Source organism: Scyliorhinus canicula, chromosome 16 (genome assembly GCF_902713615.1).
Source record: "Scyliorhinus canicula chromosome 16, sScyCan1.1, whole genome shotgun sequence".
NCBI classification, from domain to species: Eukaryota; Metazoa; Chordata; class Chondrichthyes; order Carcharhiniformes; family Scyliorhinidae; genus Scyliorhinus; species Scyliorhinus canicula.
The window spans coordinates 10,596,969-10,611,383 of NC_052161.1; the positions used below are offsets into that span (position 1 = coordinate 10,596,969).

Sequence of the window (14,415 nt, forward strand, 5' to 3'; positions counted from 1 at the left end):
TGGAAGAAGGTCTTAAAATTACCTAAGGCCTACTCACCCGACATCCATCGGCCTCCCTTGAATCGCCGGCCTCCCCAGAGAGGCTGCAGCTGGGTGCCAATCAGTGCTGGTCCACGAGAATGATTACCAGGCAGAAAGGCAACCAGGGGCGGGGGCGGGGGCGGGTCTCCCAGGCCAAAGACCCCTGGGTGGTTTGGGTCAGTGTAGCATGACTCCCTGGGCCTTGCGCTGGAACGTGGTGGCACCGCCAAGCTGACTGGACCACTGCCCTGGTGCCAGAGCAAAGGCACCCAGGTGGCAGGGTGGCACTGCCAAGGGTTTGGGCGTGACGGGGGGGGGGGGGGGGCAATGTCCATGAAAGGAGGGTGGAGGGAGTGTTTGAAGGGCAGGCAAGTAGGAGCCATTGGAAGGTTTGGAGGTGACGGGTGGGAGTCCTGGAAGGGAGGGGCTGCTGCAAGGGGGCTTGACGGGCTGAAGAGGGGGGGCCCCCAGGAATGCCATAGCGGGGTGTCCTCACTTGGGGAGTGTGGGGTAGTGCCCATGTAAGTGGGGGGTTGACAGACCCACAAGCTAACTTGGAGATCGGGACACCCTTTCAAAAGGCATCAATCTCGGAGTTCAGCTCCCCAGTATTAAAAGAAATTCTAAGTGTGAGCTAAACCGGTGAGACACTCCCAGGGTCCAAAATGTGATTAAGTGTCATTGAATAGCAGTGGGGAACTCGCCGGCAGAGCTGGTGGGAAACTCCCTGAAAAACCCGCCACAAATAAACTTTGAATTGCTTCTGGAGAATCGCGCCCAGTATTTCTTCTCATTAAATTTCAGAAAATAAGTGCATTTGTGTTCCTTGGAGAAATACTACATGCCTCCCAAGTGGTTTATTTGATCTTCTGTACTGAATGTACTACACTTCAAATCCCTATTCAACCATCACTAGATTAATTTTAAAGCATTTACAGAATTGTGATAATTGGCAATGCTTTTTTCCTCCACTGGCTGCAAGACAAAATACTTAAAAGACGGTGTCCTACCCTGTTTTGCCGTTCCTAATCTCAAGGGAATATTTCACCATTATTATAATTTGGAAATCCATTTTGTTGCCATATTTTAAGCTATAAAGATACCAAATAAGATTACAATTAAATCACAGCAGGAAGCCCACACAGAAAAATGCAATACTGTATGGATATCTTTGGTGAGTCTAAAATAATTTTATTTGTGCATTAAGATAAGTGTACACAAATAAAATAAATAGCCTTCACACAGCATGGCAGCCTCTTTTCTTTACTTCCTTATAGTCTATTTATTTGTTTAATGCCACCATACCTCAAAAGAGTAATCTAGGAATTAAACACTAGATATTTGAATGTTATCGGAGTTCAATGATCATGAGTGTTTTATTGGCTGTTGTCAGTGTACAGATTCATAAAGAACACTCAACAGATTATGCTCAATCCACAGGAAGCATTTTGAAGAAGTCAACGGCATTGATTGACAAGGAAAATGCTGTACATAAATTTATTTGATTTTTAGATGAGATTTCACATTTTAAAGGCTTGGAAAGATTAAAGATTCCATAAATAATGCTAACTGGATCGATAACTGGCTGATGACACTGATTCCAGGGCCACATCTTCGATCACACACTTGGCAGGTGTTTCTGGGAGGTGGGATCAGTCCATGGATTCCGGATTGTTGGTATTCCTTTCGCAGGTTCCTTTTCTGGGCCTCCTTCTGCCGCTGGGTGCTCTCGAAGAAAAGTGTCACTTCAATCAGGAGAATTCTCCAAGTAGGTCACTTTTAAGCAAGAGTTTCCCAGGCTTTGACTTAAGGTAAACTTTCAGGGTATTTTTGAAGCACTTCATTTGTCCTCCTCTTGATCAGAAGCCTTCCTTGAGCTGGGCAACAAATATTTGTTTTGGCACTCGGTAATCTGACATCCTAAGCAAATGGCAGGCCCAGCGGAGTTGGTTTCTAATGGTCATAGCCTCAATGCTGGCGTTCTTGACTCCTTCAAGGACACTGATGTTAGCACGCCTGCCGTCCCATCTGATGCAGAGAATCTGTCTCAGACAGCGTTAATGGTACCTCTCCAGGTCTTTGAGGTGGCGTCTGTACATAGTCCAACTTTCTGAGCCGTATAGAAAGGTTGGGAGGACGACCGCCTTTTACACAAGGATATTGGTGTCAGCACGGATGCTGCGGCCGTCAAAGGCTCTCGTCCTTGGGTGTCCAAAGGAGGTCTCGCAGATTAGATACGATATCAGCCTTAGAGGAGAGGTCACCCACCAGGTATGGGAATATTCCATGTTTCACCGTTGATCTTGCTCTGGGGTGCATTGGTAAAAGATACTCAGATGTACATCTTAATAAGTTAGCTTAAAGCTGTACTCACCCAAAGTATGCATTCCCATCAAGAATCTTAATCCAAGGGGTGCTGAAACCTGATATTACCCTCACTGTTAATAAATTAAACCTTGGACTTCAGTGGTTTATATGGCTCAGGTCACTCACTGAATAAACTCACTTGTCACCAGGAAACTTTAATTTAGCAACTTGATAATGAGAAACACTGTTACAATGGTAACTACTAGTAAAGACACTGTAGCGCTATTTCTTCATGCCAAAAGTTTGAGATGTTGAATCAAGCAAATGAACCTTACTAAGGGTTAACTAAACACATACTCACACCCAACACCAAGATTACAAGAGACGACTAACTGCAGAATGCATGTTGCAGTCAGCTGAGTTTATCTCTTTCTCTCCTCTAACTTATATTATTTCACCCATTTCATACTGCAGAACATCAAGGTGCGATGATTAGATTTATCTATTGTTGGATAAGAACAAGATCAAGCTTGGTTCTGTTAACCATACCACATGATCGAATAGCCTGCCCACAAGCAAATGAGCACACAGGTCGTGGTCAGACATGATAAAGGACCACGCACACATACTTGTGGAACCGTAGTCCACAATGAACAAGTGCTCTCGGAAGAGGAATGGAAAAGAATTAATTGCAAAAACAACAAAGCTTATTTGCAATAGGGGCACACTTGAAAGTACACTAAAGAAAATGGAATGTGACAGATACCTCACTTTTAACTGGAAACAAAAGTTAATTTTGCATTCTCAATGTGACTAAAAGCCACTGGCTGTAAAACCTTACACTACCTTTTATTACTTCTTCAAGCAATAAGTTACATCAGGGGTGGGCAAACTTTTCCGTGCAAGGGCCACATTCGGAAATTCACAATTTTAAAGGGCCGCATAGTATATTAAGTAAAATTATTACTTCATCCGGTTCTGATTCTGGGCACCTCATATAGAACATAGAACAGTACAGCACAGAACAGGCCCTTCGGCCCTTGACGTTGTGCCGAGCAATGATCACCCTACTCAAGTCAACGTATCCACTCTATATCAGTAAGTAACCCAACAGCCCCCCCCCCCCCTCATTAACCTTAAAAAAAATTTATTAAAAAAAAAAAATTATTTTTTTTTTAATGACTTGGTGGGCCGCATAAAGACCTTTGGCGGGCCGCATGCGGCCCACGGGCCGTAGTTTGCCCACCCCTGAGTTACATGGTACACGGCTATGGCACAATACGATTGTGGCATCTGTTTTTGAAGGATGTGACATTTTCTCTTTCAAAAGGACAGAACAAGCGTTCAATAACATTGAACAGTCCTTGTTATTGATACTTCATGTGGCATTTTAAAATATAATTGACTATTTAAAATTCCCATCTGTTTTTCAGTGAGAGGACATGAATAATGAATATCCTTTAGTGCATGCACTGGAAACACATCTGCTGAAACAGTAGGTAGGCTAGATGAAACTAGGCTTCCTACTGTAGCCTGTTTCCTGGCAGCAATCACATCCACTGGGCTAGAACAGTCCTCAAGGTAAAGTATGCTAAATTATTTTCAGGATAATCTAATTTTTTGTGACTGTCATCTATGCCATTTCAATTACCTGTGAAGCCTCTTTTCAGTTGAACAGATCACCTTTTTTTCTTCTTTGTTGGTTAAATAGTTTAACAACTTACATTTGTATGGCACTATTGATGTAATAAAGCATCTCAGTGCTTCAGAGTGACTGTAGAAAACAAAACATGATCCCGAGCTACATAAGAGGATATTAGGGCAAGACCAACTACTTAGTCAAAGAGATAGGTTTGGAATGTCTTAAAAGGGGAAAAGAAAGGTAAGAGAGGTGGGCATTCCAGAGTTTGGTGCCTAGGCAGCTGAACGAACAGCCATCAATGCAGGAGTGATTACATTTTAAGATGCTTAAGAGGCCAGAATTAGAGGAGCTCAGGTATGTCAGAGGACTGTGGGGCAGGAGGAGAGATAGGGAGGGCCAAGGCCATGGAGGGAATTGAAAACATGGAGGGAGGGGCATTTTAAAATTAAGGCATTGCTTAACTGGGAGCCAATGTATATCACTGGTGAATGGGATCTGGTGCGAGTTTAGACATCGGCAACAGAGCTTTGGGTTACCTCAAGTTTATGGATAGTAAATTGAGGGAGGTCTGCCGGGGTACATTGGAATAATCAAGTTTAGAGGTAACCAAGGCATGAATGAGGGTTTCAGCACAGCAGGTAAACTGAGCCAGGGACGGAGTCGGTGATGTCAGAGGTGGAAATAAGCAGGCTTAGGTTATGGCCTGGATGTGTGGATATGTTTAACTTGTAACATTTTTCAGGATTTCTAATTGGATATATTATACTTTTGGTATTCATTGATATTAAATAAACAACCTTATATACAACCCTTTTCACATTTCAACAAAAAACTTCTACCCAATCATATGAGAAAACATTATTCTCCTGGGTGCAGCTGCTGTGACAATTCCCCCAACCAGCACCACTAAATGTTGGTGTTCACAAAGCACTTCAGGACTCTTTGAACACCCGAGGTAATTTCATTCTTAGCTACCACCCAGACAGCTGACTCCCCTCTGCAAGTGCCTTGATGAACAAATCAAAACTGCCTTGCAAAAGAGCCCCAACACAAGCCTACATTCGTGTAACTATCACGTGAGAAGTTAGCCATTCAGGTCTGGGAACAGAAATCTCAGTTGAGAGAAGAGACATCTGAACACATCAATAATAATTCTTATACTTCATTTGCTTCCTTTACTGCTGATGGCATTAATCCAGGCTCAGTCTAGGCTCTCACTAAATTTTGAGCTGTCTCAGTAAATTGGTATACCAAAGTTGACACCAACAGTAAATGTTGCAGATTTCAAGGAGTGGAAACTGGCCGTCCGCACTTTCTTCTCACCAAGATGATTCAGTGGTGACAATAAATAATGAGAAAACTGGCAAATGAAGATATACTGAATGAGAAAACAAGAGAAATACTGAGGGGAAGAGAAACTGAGGATCACTTTAAATATCAAATATTTTGGCCTATTTACAATTTTATAGAACAAAAATGCAGTAAAGGTTTTATGTTTGCAGGAAGCTGGATCTCTGCTTTCCTTTTTCTCCCTCAGCATAGGCAAAAGTTAACAAGACAACATTCAATTGCCCCACTCTATTCATCCTGAATACATTAAGTATAAACCACACTGTATGCACTGGAGTTGCATGAAGCACAGACCAAGGGATGGGTAAGTTCCCTTCCCTGTCAGACAGCAATGAACTGGTGTTTTCATGACAGTTCAACAACTTTCATGGTTTTTTATCTAGTGCTAGTCACCAAATTTATCAAATTCACTTCTACAACTTCAGGAAAGATTAGAAATGGATAGAATCATAGAATCCCTACAGTGCAGAAAGAGGCCACTTGGCCCATCGGGTCTGCACTGACCCTCCAAATGAGCACTCCTCCCATACCCACCTCACCCCTATTCCCGCAACCTAAACTGCACATCCCTGGACACAAAGGGACAATTTATCAAGACCAATCCACCTAGCCTGCACATGTTTGGACAATGGGATGAAACCGGAGCACCCAGAGGAAACCCACACGGACAAGGGGAGAACATACAAACTCCACAGACAGTGACCCAAGCCGCAATTGCACCCGGGTTCCTGGCGCTGTGAGGCAGCACTGTGCCTCCCAGATGTGAAGGCATTAGAGAGATTGCAGATATGATTCACCAGAATGGTTCCAAGGATGAGGGATTTCAGTTATGTGGAGAGATTTGGGCTATTTTCCTCGAAGAGAAGGTTGAAAGATTTGATAGATATATTCACGAGGGGTCTAGAAAGAGTAGATAGGGAAAGAACTGGGGGCAGCACGGTAGCATTGTGGATAGCACAAATGCTTCACAGCTCCAGGGTCTCAGGTTTGATTCCGGCTTGGGTCCGGAGTCCGCACATCCTCCCCGTGTGTGCGTGGGTTTCCTCCGGGTGCTCCGGTTTCCTCCCATAGTCCAAAGATGTGCAGGTTAGGTGGATTGGCGATGATAAATTGCCCTTAGCGTCCAAAATTGCCTTTAGTGTTGGGTGGGGTTACTGGGTTATGGGGATAGAGTGCAGGTGTTGACCTTGGGTAGGGTACTCTTTCCAAGAGCCGGTGCAGACTCGATGGGCCAAATGGCCTCCTTCTGCACTGTAAATTCTATGATAAATCTATGAAATCTATGAACTGCTCCCAATGGTGAAAGGATAAGAACAAGAGGGGGCAGATTTAAAGGTAATTGACAAACGAAGCAATGGAGACATAAAGATAAACATGAAGATAACAATCAAATTCCCTCTTGAATGCCACATTTGAACTTGCCTCCACCACACATTTAGGCAATGCATTCCAGATTCTGTTGACTCTCACTGGCTTAGCTCAAAACTGAAGAATGGTCACGTAGGTGAGGCGTCAGGCATTGGCCAACACTGGGGGAAATGAATCAGCATTCCCATAGGGAAACAGGAGCATGGTGTATTATTCAACAACAAAACCAAGGATTAAAATAACACTGCAATGATCTTGCAAACAGCTTTCAAAATGTGTTTACATAGAACAGTACAGCACAGAACAGGCCCTTCGGCCCTCGATGTTGCGCCGAGCAATGATCACCCTACTCAAACCCACGTATCCACCCTATACCCGTAACCCAACAACCCCCCCCTTAACCTTACGTTTTAGGACACTACGGGCATGGCATGGCCAATGCACCTAACCCGCACATCTTTGGACTGTGGGAGGAAACCGGAGCACCCGGAGGAAACCCACGCACACACGGGGAGGACGTGCAGACTCCGCACAGACAGTGACCCAGCCGGGAACTGAACCTGGGACCCTGGAGCTGTGAAGCATTTATGCTAACCACCATGCTGCCCCTAAGTTTCTTTAAAGCAGAATGTTTCTTTAAAGCATTCCTCCACCAAAAATAGGAACTTTGCATTCTAATGAATGTTAACTCCATCTGATGCTCTGTGCTGAGAAGTAACATCTATTTGTTTTGTGGCTCACTGATGATTTGTTACAGATGAATGGAAAGTTAAGTATATACCATGTCAAAGTAGCAAATACATAATTAACTGTCTCTACCACTATATTCAAATTAACATTTCGAATCATAGAATTTACAGTGCAGGAGGCCATTCGGCCCATCGAGTCTGCACTGGCCCTTGGAAAGAGCACCCTACTTTAGCCCACATCTCCACCCTATCCCCGTAACCCCACCTAACCTTTTGGACACTAATAATAGCAAAGGTCAGCCGGCGTGGGTCGCAAAGGTCAGCTGGTGCGGGTCGCAAAGGTCGACCGGCTGGTAAAACTGGGTCTTGGGCAAAAAAGATTGAAAAACACTGGTATGTTATGATATTCAGCAGATCACAAGCAAAACAATGCCGTGATCAGAAAGCCCAACATTATAAAAGCCTTGATATAATTCTAGAGAAAAGCAAATTACTGCAGATGCTGGAATCTGAAACGAAAGGGAAAATGCTAGAAAATCTCAGCAAGTCTGGCAGCATCTGTAGGGAGAGAAAAGAGCTAATGTTTCGAGTCCGATGACTCTTTGTCAAAGCTGATACAATTCTAGTTTATGTAATCTCCCCATATAATTTAACTGTTGGAAAGCCGATAAAATTCCAGCAAATTTGCACTATCCTCTTTCCAAGACCAATGTATTCTTTCTGAGCTGTAGTAGCTAGAACTGTTGACAGTCCTCCAAATGTGGTCTAACCAGGGCCTGAGATGACTGGAGCAAACATCCTCCCCTTTACCTACTATTCCTCTAGTTATAAACATTCCATTAACCTTTCCAATTAATTTTATGCCTGACCATCACATTTTAATGATGTGTACATAGACCTTTAAATCTCAGATGGCCACTGTAGGAAATCTAGTTTCATCCACTCTGCCTGCTGTTTCTTTGGAAGTGATTCCAGTGCCAGCACTTAAGGATATTCATTATTCATGTCCTGTCACTGAAAAACAGATGAAAATTTAAAACACTCTCAACATTAAAGTGCCACATGGGGTTTCAAAAATAAGGCCCTTTCCATGTTCCATAAATGTTTATTCTATCTTTCAGAAAGGAAATACATCACATCAGGGTAGCCTAGTGGCAATGTTACTGGATAGTAATGCAGAGATTTGGACTAATAATCCAGAAACACAAATTCCATCAAGGGGAATTAAAATTAAGTTCATTAAATGAAAATCTGGAATAAAAAGTGAGTGCCAGAATGTGACCATGAAACTACCAGTTTTCATAAAAATCCAGCTGGTTCACTAATATCCCTTTGAGAAGGAACTCTGCTGTCCTTGGAGAGCTAGGCCTACACATGGGATAAAAGCAAATTACTGCGGACGCTGGAATCGGAAACGAAAGAGAAAATGCTGGAAAATCTCAGCAGGTCTGGCAACACCTGTAGGAAGAGAAAAGAGCTAACATTTCGAGTCCGATGACTCTTTGTCAAAACTAACAGACAGAGAAAGTGGGAAATATTTATACTGTGGCGTGAGAATGAAAGATGAGTCATAGCCACAGAAACCCAGGGACACCGGATGCCAATGGCCACAGAAACCAAGGGGAAAGAGTGCTCATGGCAGTCCCCAGAGAGAACAAAAGATATTAAAATGGCAGGCAACGGTCTGTGCGCATTCAGAACCCTGACCTTCCCATTGATTGCCATTTTAACAAAAGACCCTGCTCCCATGCCCACTTGTCTGTCCTTGGCCTGCTGCAATGTTCCAGCGAAGCTCAACGCAAACTGGAGGAACAACATCTCATCTTCCGGTTAGGCACGCTACAGCCTTCCGGCCTGACATCGAATTCAACAACTTCAGATGGTGAGCTCTACCCCACCTTAACCCATTTGTTTTCATCCCATTTCATTTTAACGGTCTTTTACCATTTCTTTCTTTATATATATATATATATATTTACCCCCCCCCCAATCTTATCCACCTTTCCTTAACCTTTCTCCTCTTTGCTTCCCCGTTCCCCTCGCCCACATCTACAGTTCATCCTCTATGTTAGTTTCTCTGCTGTTTGGCCTTTCACATCTTTTGTTCTCTCTGGGAACTGCCATTAGCACTCTTTCCCCTTATTTTGTGGCCATTAGCATCCGGTTTCCCTGGGTTTCTGTGGCTATGACTCATCTTTCATTCTCACTCCATAGTACAAATATTTCCCACTTTCTCTGTATGTTAGCTTTGACAAAGAGTCATCGGACTCGAAACGTTAGCTCTTTTCTCTCCCTACAGATGCTGCCAGACCTGCTGAGATTTTCCAGCATTTTCTCTTTCGTAGAGAACATGATTCCAGATCCACAGTAATGTGAGTGACTCTTAATTACCCTCTGAAATGGCCCAGCATGCCACTCAGTTGCATCAAATAGCTATGAGAAACAACAATAAAACCAGGAGCACCCAGCATCAACCTAGGTGCCAGACACTTCAAAGACACACCCAGCCTAGTCAATTCTGCAAAATCCTCTTCACCAACATTTAGGAACTTGGGCCCACAATGTTGTGCCGAACTTTTGTCCTAGATTAAGAACAAATTAATCTACACCCCATCATTCTACCGCAATCCATGTACCTATCCAATAGCTGCCTGAAGGTCCCTAATATTTCCGACTCAACTACTTCCACAGGCAGTGCATTCCATGCCCCCACTACTCTCTGGGTAAAGAACCTACCTCTGACATCCCCCCTATATCTTCCACCATTCACCTTAAATTTATGTCCCCTTGTAATGGTTTATTTCACCCGGGGAAAAAGTCTCTGACTGTATATCCCAAGATACTTCACTAGGGTAAAACTGAACAAAATTTTTGGCTGAGTCACAGAAGGATGTTGAAGGAAGATGACCAATAGCCGTCTCATAAATAAGCATTAAGGAGTATCTTAAAGCAGGAAATAGAAATGGAGGTGTACAGCGAGGGTATTCTAGAGTTTAGACAACTTAAAACATGACCGTCAATCATGAAATTATTAAAATTGAGACCAAGAGACTGAAACTAAGTGGAATGCCAAAGTCCGAGGACTACAGAACTGGAGGAAATCAGAAATTAGACTAGGAATGGATTTGAAAGTATGATGAGACTATTAATTAAAACAGATATTTGTAGAGAGCTGAAGCCAACATCGGTCAGCGAAGATAGGGTAATGGGTGAACAAGACTTTGGCAATTTAGGATATGGCAGCGGAGTTTTGGATGAGCTCATGTTTCTGGAGGATACAAGTTGGAAGCGTGTCAGAATATTCAAGTCTGGAGTAACAGACATGGATTTCAACAACAAACTGAGGCAATGGTAGAAGTGAATGATGTTACAGAGGTGAAAATAAGGTGTCTTGATCATGGAATAAATATACGACTAACATCTCATATTGGCATCAAATACAACACCAAATTTCCAACATTTAGAATGAAGCAGTTGCCTATATAATTTTAAATATTGAACACAACATTTTTGCAACCCCCTCCTTACACCACTGCCCTTTTAAAGTCAAACTTGTATCTCGGCACTAGCTCTATTGGAAACTCAGCTGTCAATCATGTTATTGCAATAACATTTGAGGAATGTGTGTAAGTCAGGCAATGCAATATTTTCACACAATAACCATTAAGAGCAAACACAAACTTGCAATTGACTTCTGAAGCTGTCAAGAAGCGGATTGATTTTTTGGGAATTTTTACAAAGTCTACAAGTTTGCTGATGACAAGACCGTAGTGGGTCGGATCTCGAACAACAATGAGTCAGAGTACTGGAGGGCAATGGAGAATCTAGTGGAGTGGTGTTAACAACTCCACTATCTCTCCCTCAATGTCAGCAAAACTAAGGAGCTGGTCATTGACTTCAGGAAGCAAAGTATCGTACCCCTTGTCTACATCAATGATGCTGAGGTGGAGATGTTCGACAGCTTCAAATTTCTAGGTGTGCACATGACCAACAATCTATCCAGGCCCACCCACATCAACGCTATGACCAAGAAAGAACAACAGCACCTGTACTTTTGCAGGAAACTAAGGAAATTCGGCATGTCCACGTTGACTCTTACCAACTTTTACAGATGCACCATAGAAAGCATCCTATCTGGCTGCATCACAGCCTGGTATGGCAACTGCTCAACTCAAGACTGTACGCTACTACAGAGAATCGTGAACATAGCCAAGTTCATCACGCGAACCCACCTCCCATCCATTGACTCTGTCTACACCTTCCCGCTGCCTTGGAAAAGCGGGCAGCATAATCAAAAACTCCTCCCATCGGGTTTATTTGCTCTTCCAACTTCTTCCAGTGGGTAGGAGATACAAAAGTCTGAGAATACGCACTAAGATTCAAAAACAGCTTCTTCCCAGTTTTTACTGGACTCTTGAATGACCAATTTATGGACTAAACTGATCTCTCCACGCATTTTCTCTACTGAGTAGTTCTACACTCCTGTATGCTTCATCTAATGCCTGTGTCTATGCATTTACATTGTGTATTTATGTTTGTCCTATGTTTTTTTCATGTATGGAACAATCTGTCTGGACTGTACGCAGAACAATATTTCTCACCGTACCTCAGTACACGTGACAATAAACAAATCCAACAATTCAGAATCTTACAGTACAGGAGACAATTCTTCAGAAGTGTCATCCAATGATGATGCTCTTTCCCTACAGCTCCAAAATGCTTTAATATCCAATTCTAAAATAAAAATAGAATGCACTAAAACACCAGTCATCTCTAACAATAGTTTTGGAAGCTTCAACATCAGTAAAGCTAAAGTTCGAAACTGCTCCAAATGTACAAACTTGCCTTTTTTAAAGTCTTCCAGAACTGCATCCAGTTTTGCATCATTAAACACACAATGCAAAGGACGGCAATAAAACTTTGTCATCGTTACTAAAGACATACAATCATCTGGGTCCACAAAGGCCAAATCCTTCACGTAAAGTATGTCAACAATGTTTGACCGCTCGTTCTCATAGACAGGAATCCTTGTGTAGCCGCTTTGCATGATCTCCGACATGGTCGCAAAATCCAGTATAGAGTCAGAGCTCAGCATGAAACAATCACCCAGAGGTGTCAGCACTTCTTCCACCGTCTTGTTCCTGAGTTCAAGGGCTCCCTCAATAATGTTGAGCTCCTCTTTAACCAGGTCGTGATAAGGATCAGTCACCTTGAGCATCTCGATCAGCTTTTCCCTGGTGTAAAAGTTGCTGATCTGCTGGTGCAAGATGACATCCAGGAGTTTGCTGATCGGGTACGAGGCCGGGAAGGCGATGAACATGAAAACCTTAGTGACCCAGATGGTCTTGGAAGCCAGGGCCAAGCCATGCCTGGAGCAGATGGCGTGGGGGACGATCTCCCCAAAGAAAAAGATACAGCTGGTGCAGACCACGATTGTCAGCCAAGTGCTCTGGAACATCTCACAGAGCCATACCGTCAGGGAGCAGTTCATCAGGACATCCCCCAGCATCAGGGTGCAGAGCAAATAATTCCCATGCTTTCGCACAGATTCGATCTGCTCCGAGTATTTCTTCTCCTTCTCGCTGCCGCTGTTTTTGATGACCCTGAGCTCCACCGGGTCCAGGGCCATCAGGCTAATGTTGAGGATGCTGAAGAGGGTGGACATGCAGACGAACAGCACGGTGATCAGGATGCGGTACCGGAGGCTGGTCATCTGCTCCCTCGCCAGCAGCACCAGCTGGAAGTCCTCGCTGTCGAACCGCAGCCAGTCGTGCGCCCCCTGGCCCCCCACCCGGGCGCACAGCCAGAAGGACTTGATGGTCTCGTCCTTCCTCAGATACATGGTCTCCACCTCCACCAGGGCCCAGCGGTCCGTCAGGTTGGAGCTGAGCACGGCGATGTCCGAGCTGCCCTCCTGGCACAGCCGCTGCTGCCCGCCGGCCGCCGGGCCCTCGCTCACCTCCACGAAGGAGAGGCCGAGGCCGTGGTCTGGGCCTCCTGCGCCGCCGTCGCCCAGCAACCCGCTCCGCCTCAGGCCGGTGCCGTGCAGCCGCAGCGTGAAGCGGGTGGCCTCCGTCACCTTCAGCAGCCCGCCCTCCAGGTAGACGGTGCCCGCTGCCGTGCTGTCCGGCCGCATGCTCAGCAGCTGGGCGCGGCGGGGGTGCGGCACCGTCTGAGCCGCCGCCGTCCACAGCCACAGGGAAAGCACCAACGGCGGCCAACTGCACGGCGCCGCCATCTTACTGCGAGAGCGCGCGCGGAGGGGGGTGGCGCGCGTCCGGCGGGGGCGGGGCCGAGCAGGAGGGGGCGTGGCCGAGCAGGAGGGGGCGTGGCCGCGCAGGAGCCGGGGGTACACCCAGTCAGAGGAGCTGAGCAAGGGGGCGGGTCTCTGCTCAAAATGGGCGGGGCACGGTGACGAATGGGCGGGGCCACATGACTGATTCAGTCCCTTGTAACTTGCCCACATGCAGATTCAGTCTGTTGCAAAACAAGTGCAAACAAACCCACTTTTTGCACCAATAGTTTTGCACTCACCAATAAAACGCTACAATGTCAGCAGAGAAATTAAAAAGAAAATGAAATGAAAATCGCTTATTGTCCCAAGTAGGCTTCAAATGAAGTTACTGTGAAAAGCCCCTAGTCGCCACATTCCAGCGCCTGTTCAGGGAGGCTGGTCCTGCAATTGAACTGTGCTGCTGGTCTGATTTAAAAGCCAGCTATTTAGCCCAGTGTGCTAAACCAGCGCCGATACACATCGGGACGAGTGTTATAAATGCTGCATTTGCAAAGTTTCCGAAACAAGACCGGTCCCAAGCCAGAAAACCCACCTCCTGACTCCCAAAGAGCAGGTTGAGACAGAGAATTCTGCTTCAAGCATCTCACCTGACTCCCCAAAGAGCAGGTTGGGGCAGAGAATTCTGCTTCAAGCATCTCACCTCCTGACTCCCCAAAGCCCAGACCACCATCTACAAGTGCACACTAGAATTGTCTAGGGAATACTATCATCACAAGGGCAGCACAGTTGCATAGTGGTTAGCA

General features: G+C 45.0%; 1 protein-coding gene across 1 annotated transcript in view; it reads right to left on the reverse strand.

The window, feature by feature from the left end:
* The window catches only part of LOC119979688 (metal transporter CNNM1), an 85,304-nt gene extending 71,689 nt beyond the window's left edge, over positions 1 to 13,615 (reverse strand). Inside the window, exon 1 of the mRNA XM_038822232.1 lies at positions 12,223 to 13,615. Coding sequence (XP_038678160.1) covers positions 12,223 to 13,615 — 1,393 coding nt within the window. The remainder of the gene's footprint in view (positions 1 to 12,222) is intronic.
* Positions 13,616 to 14,415: the final 800 nt, after the last annotated feature.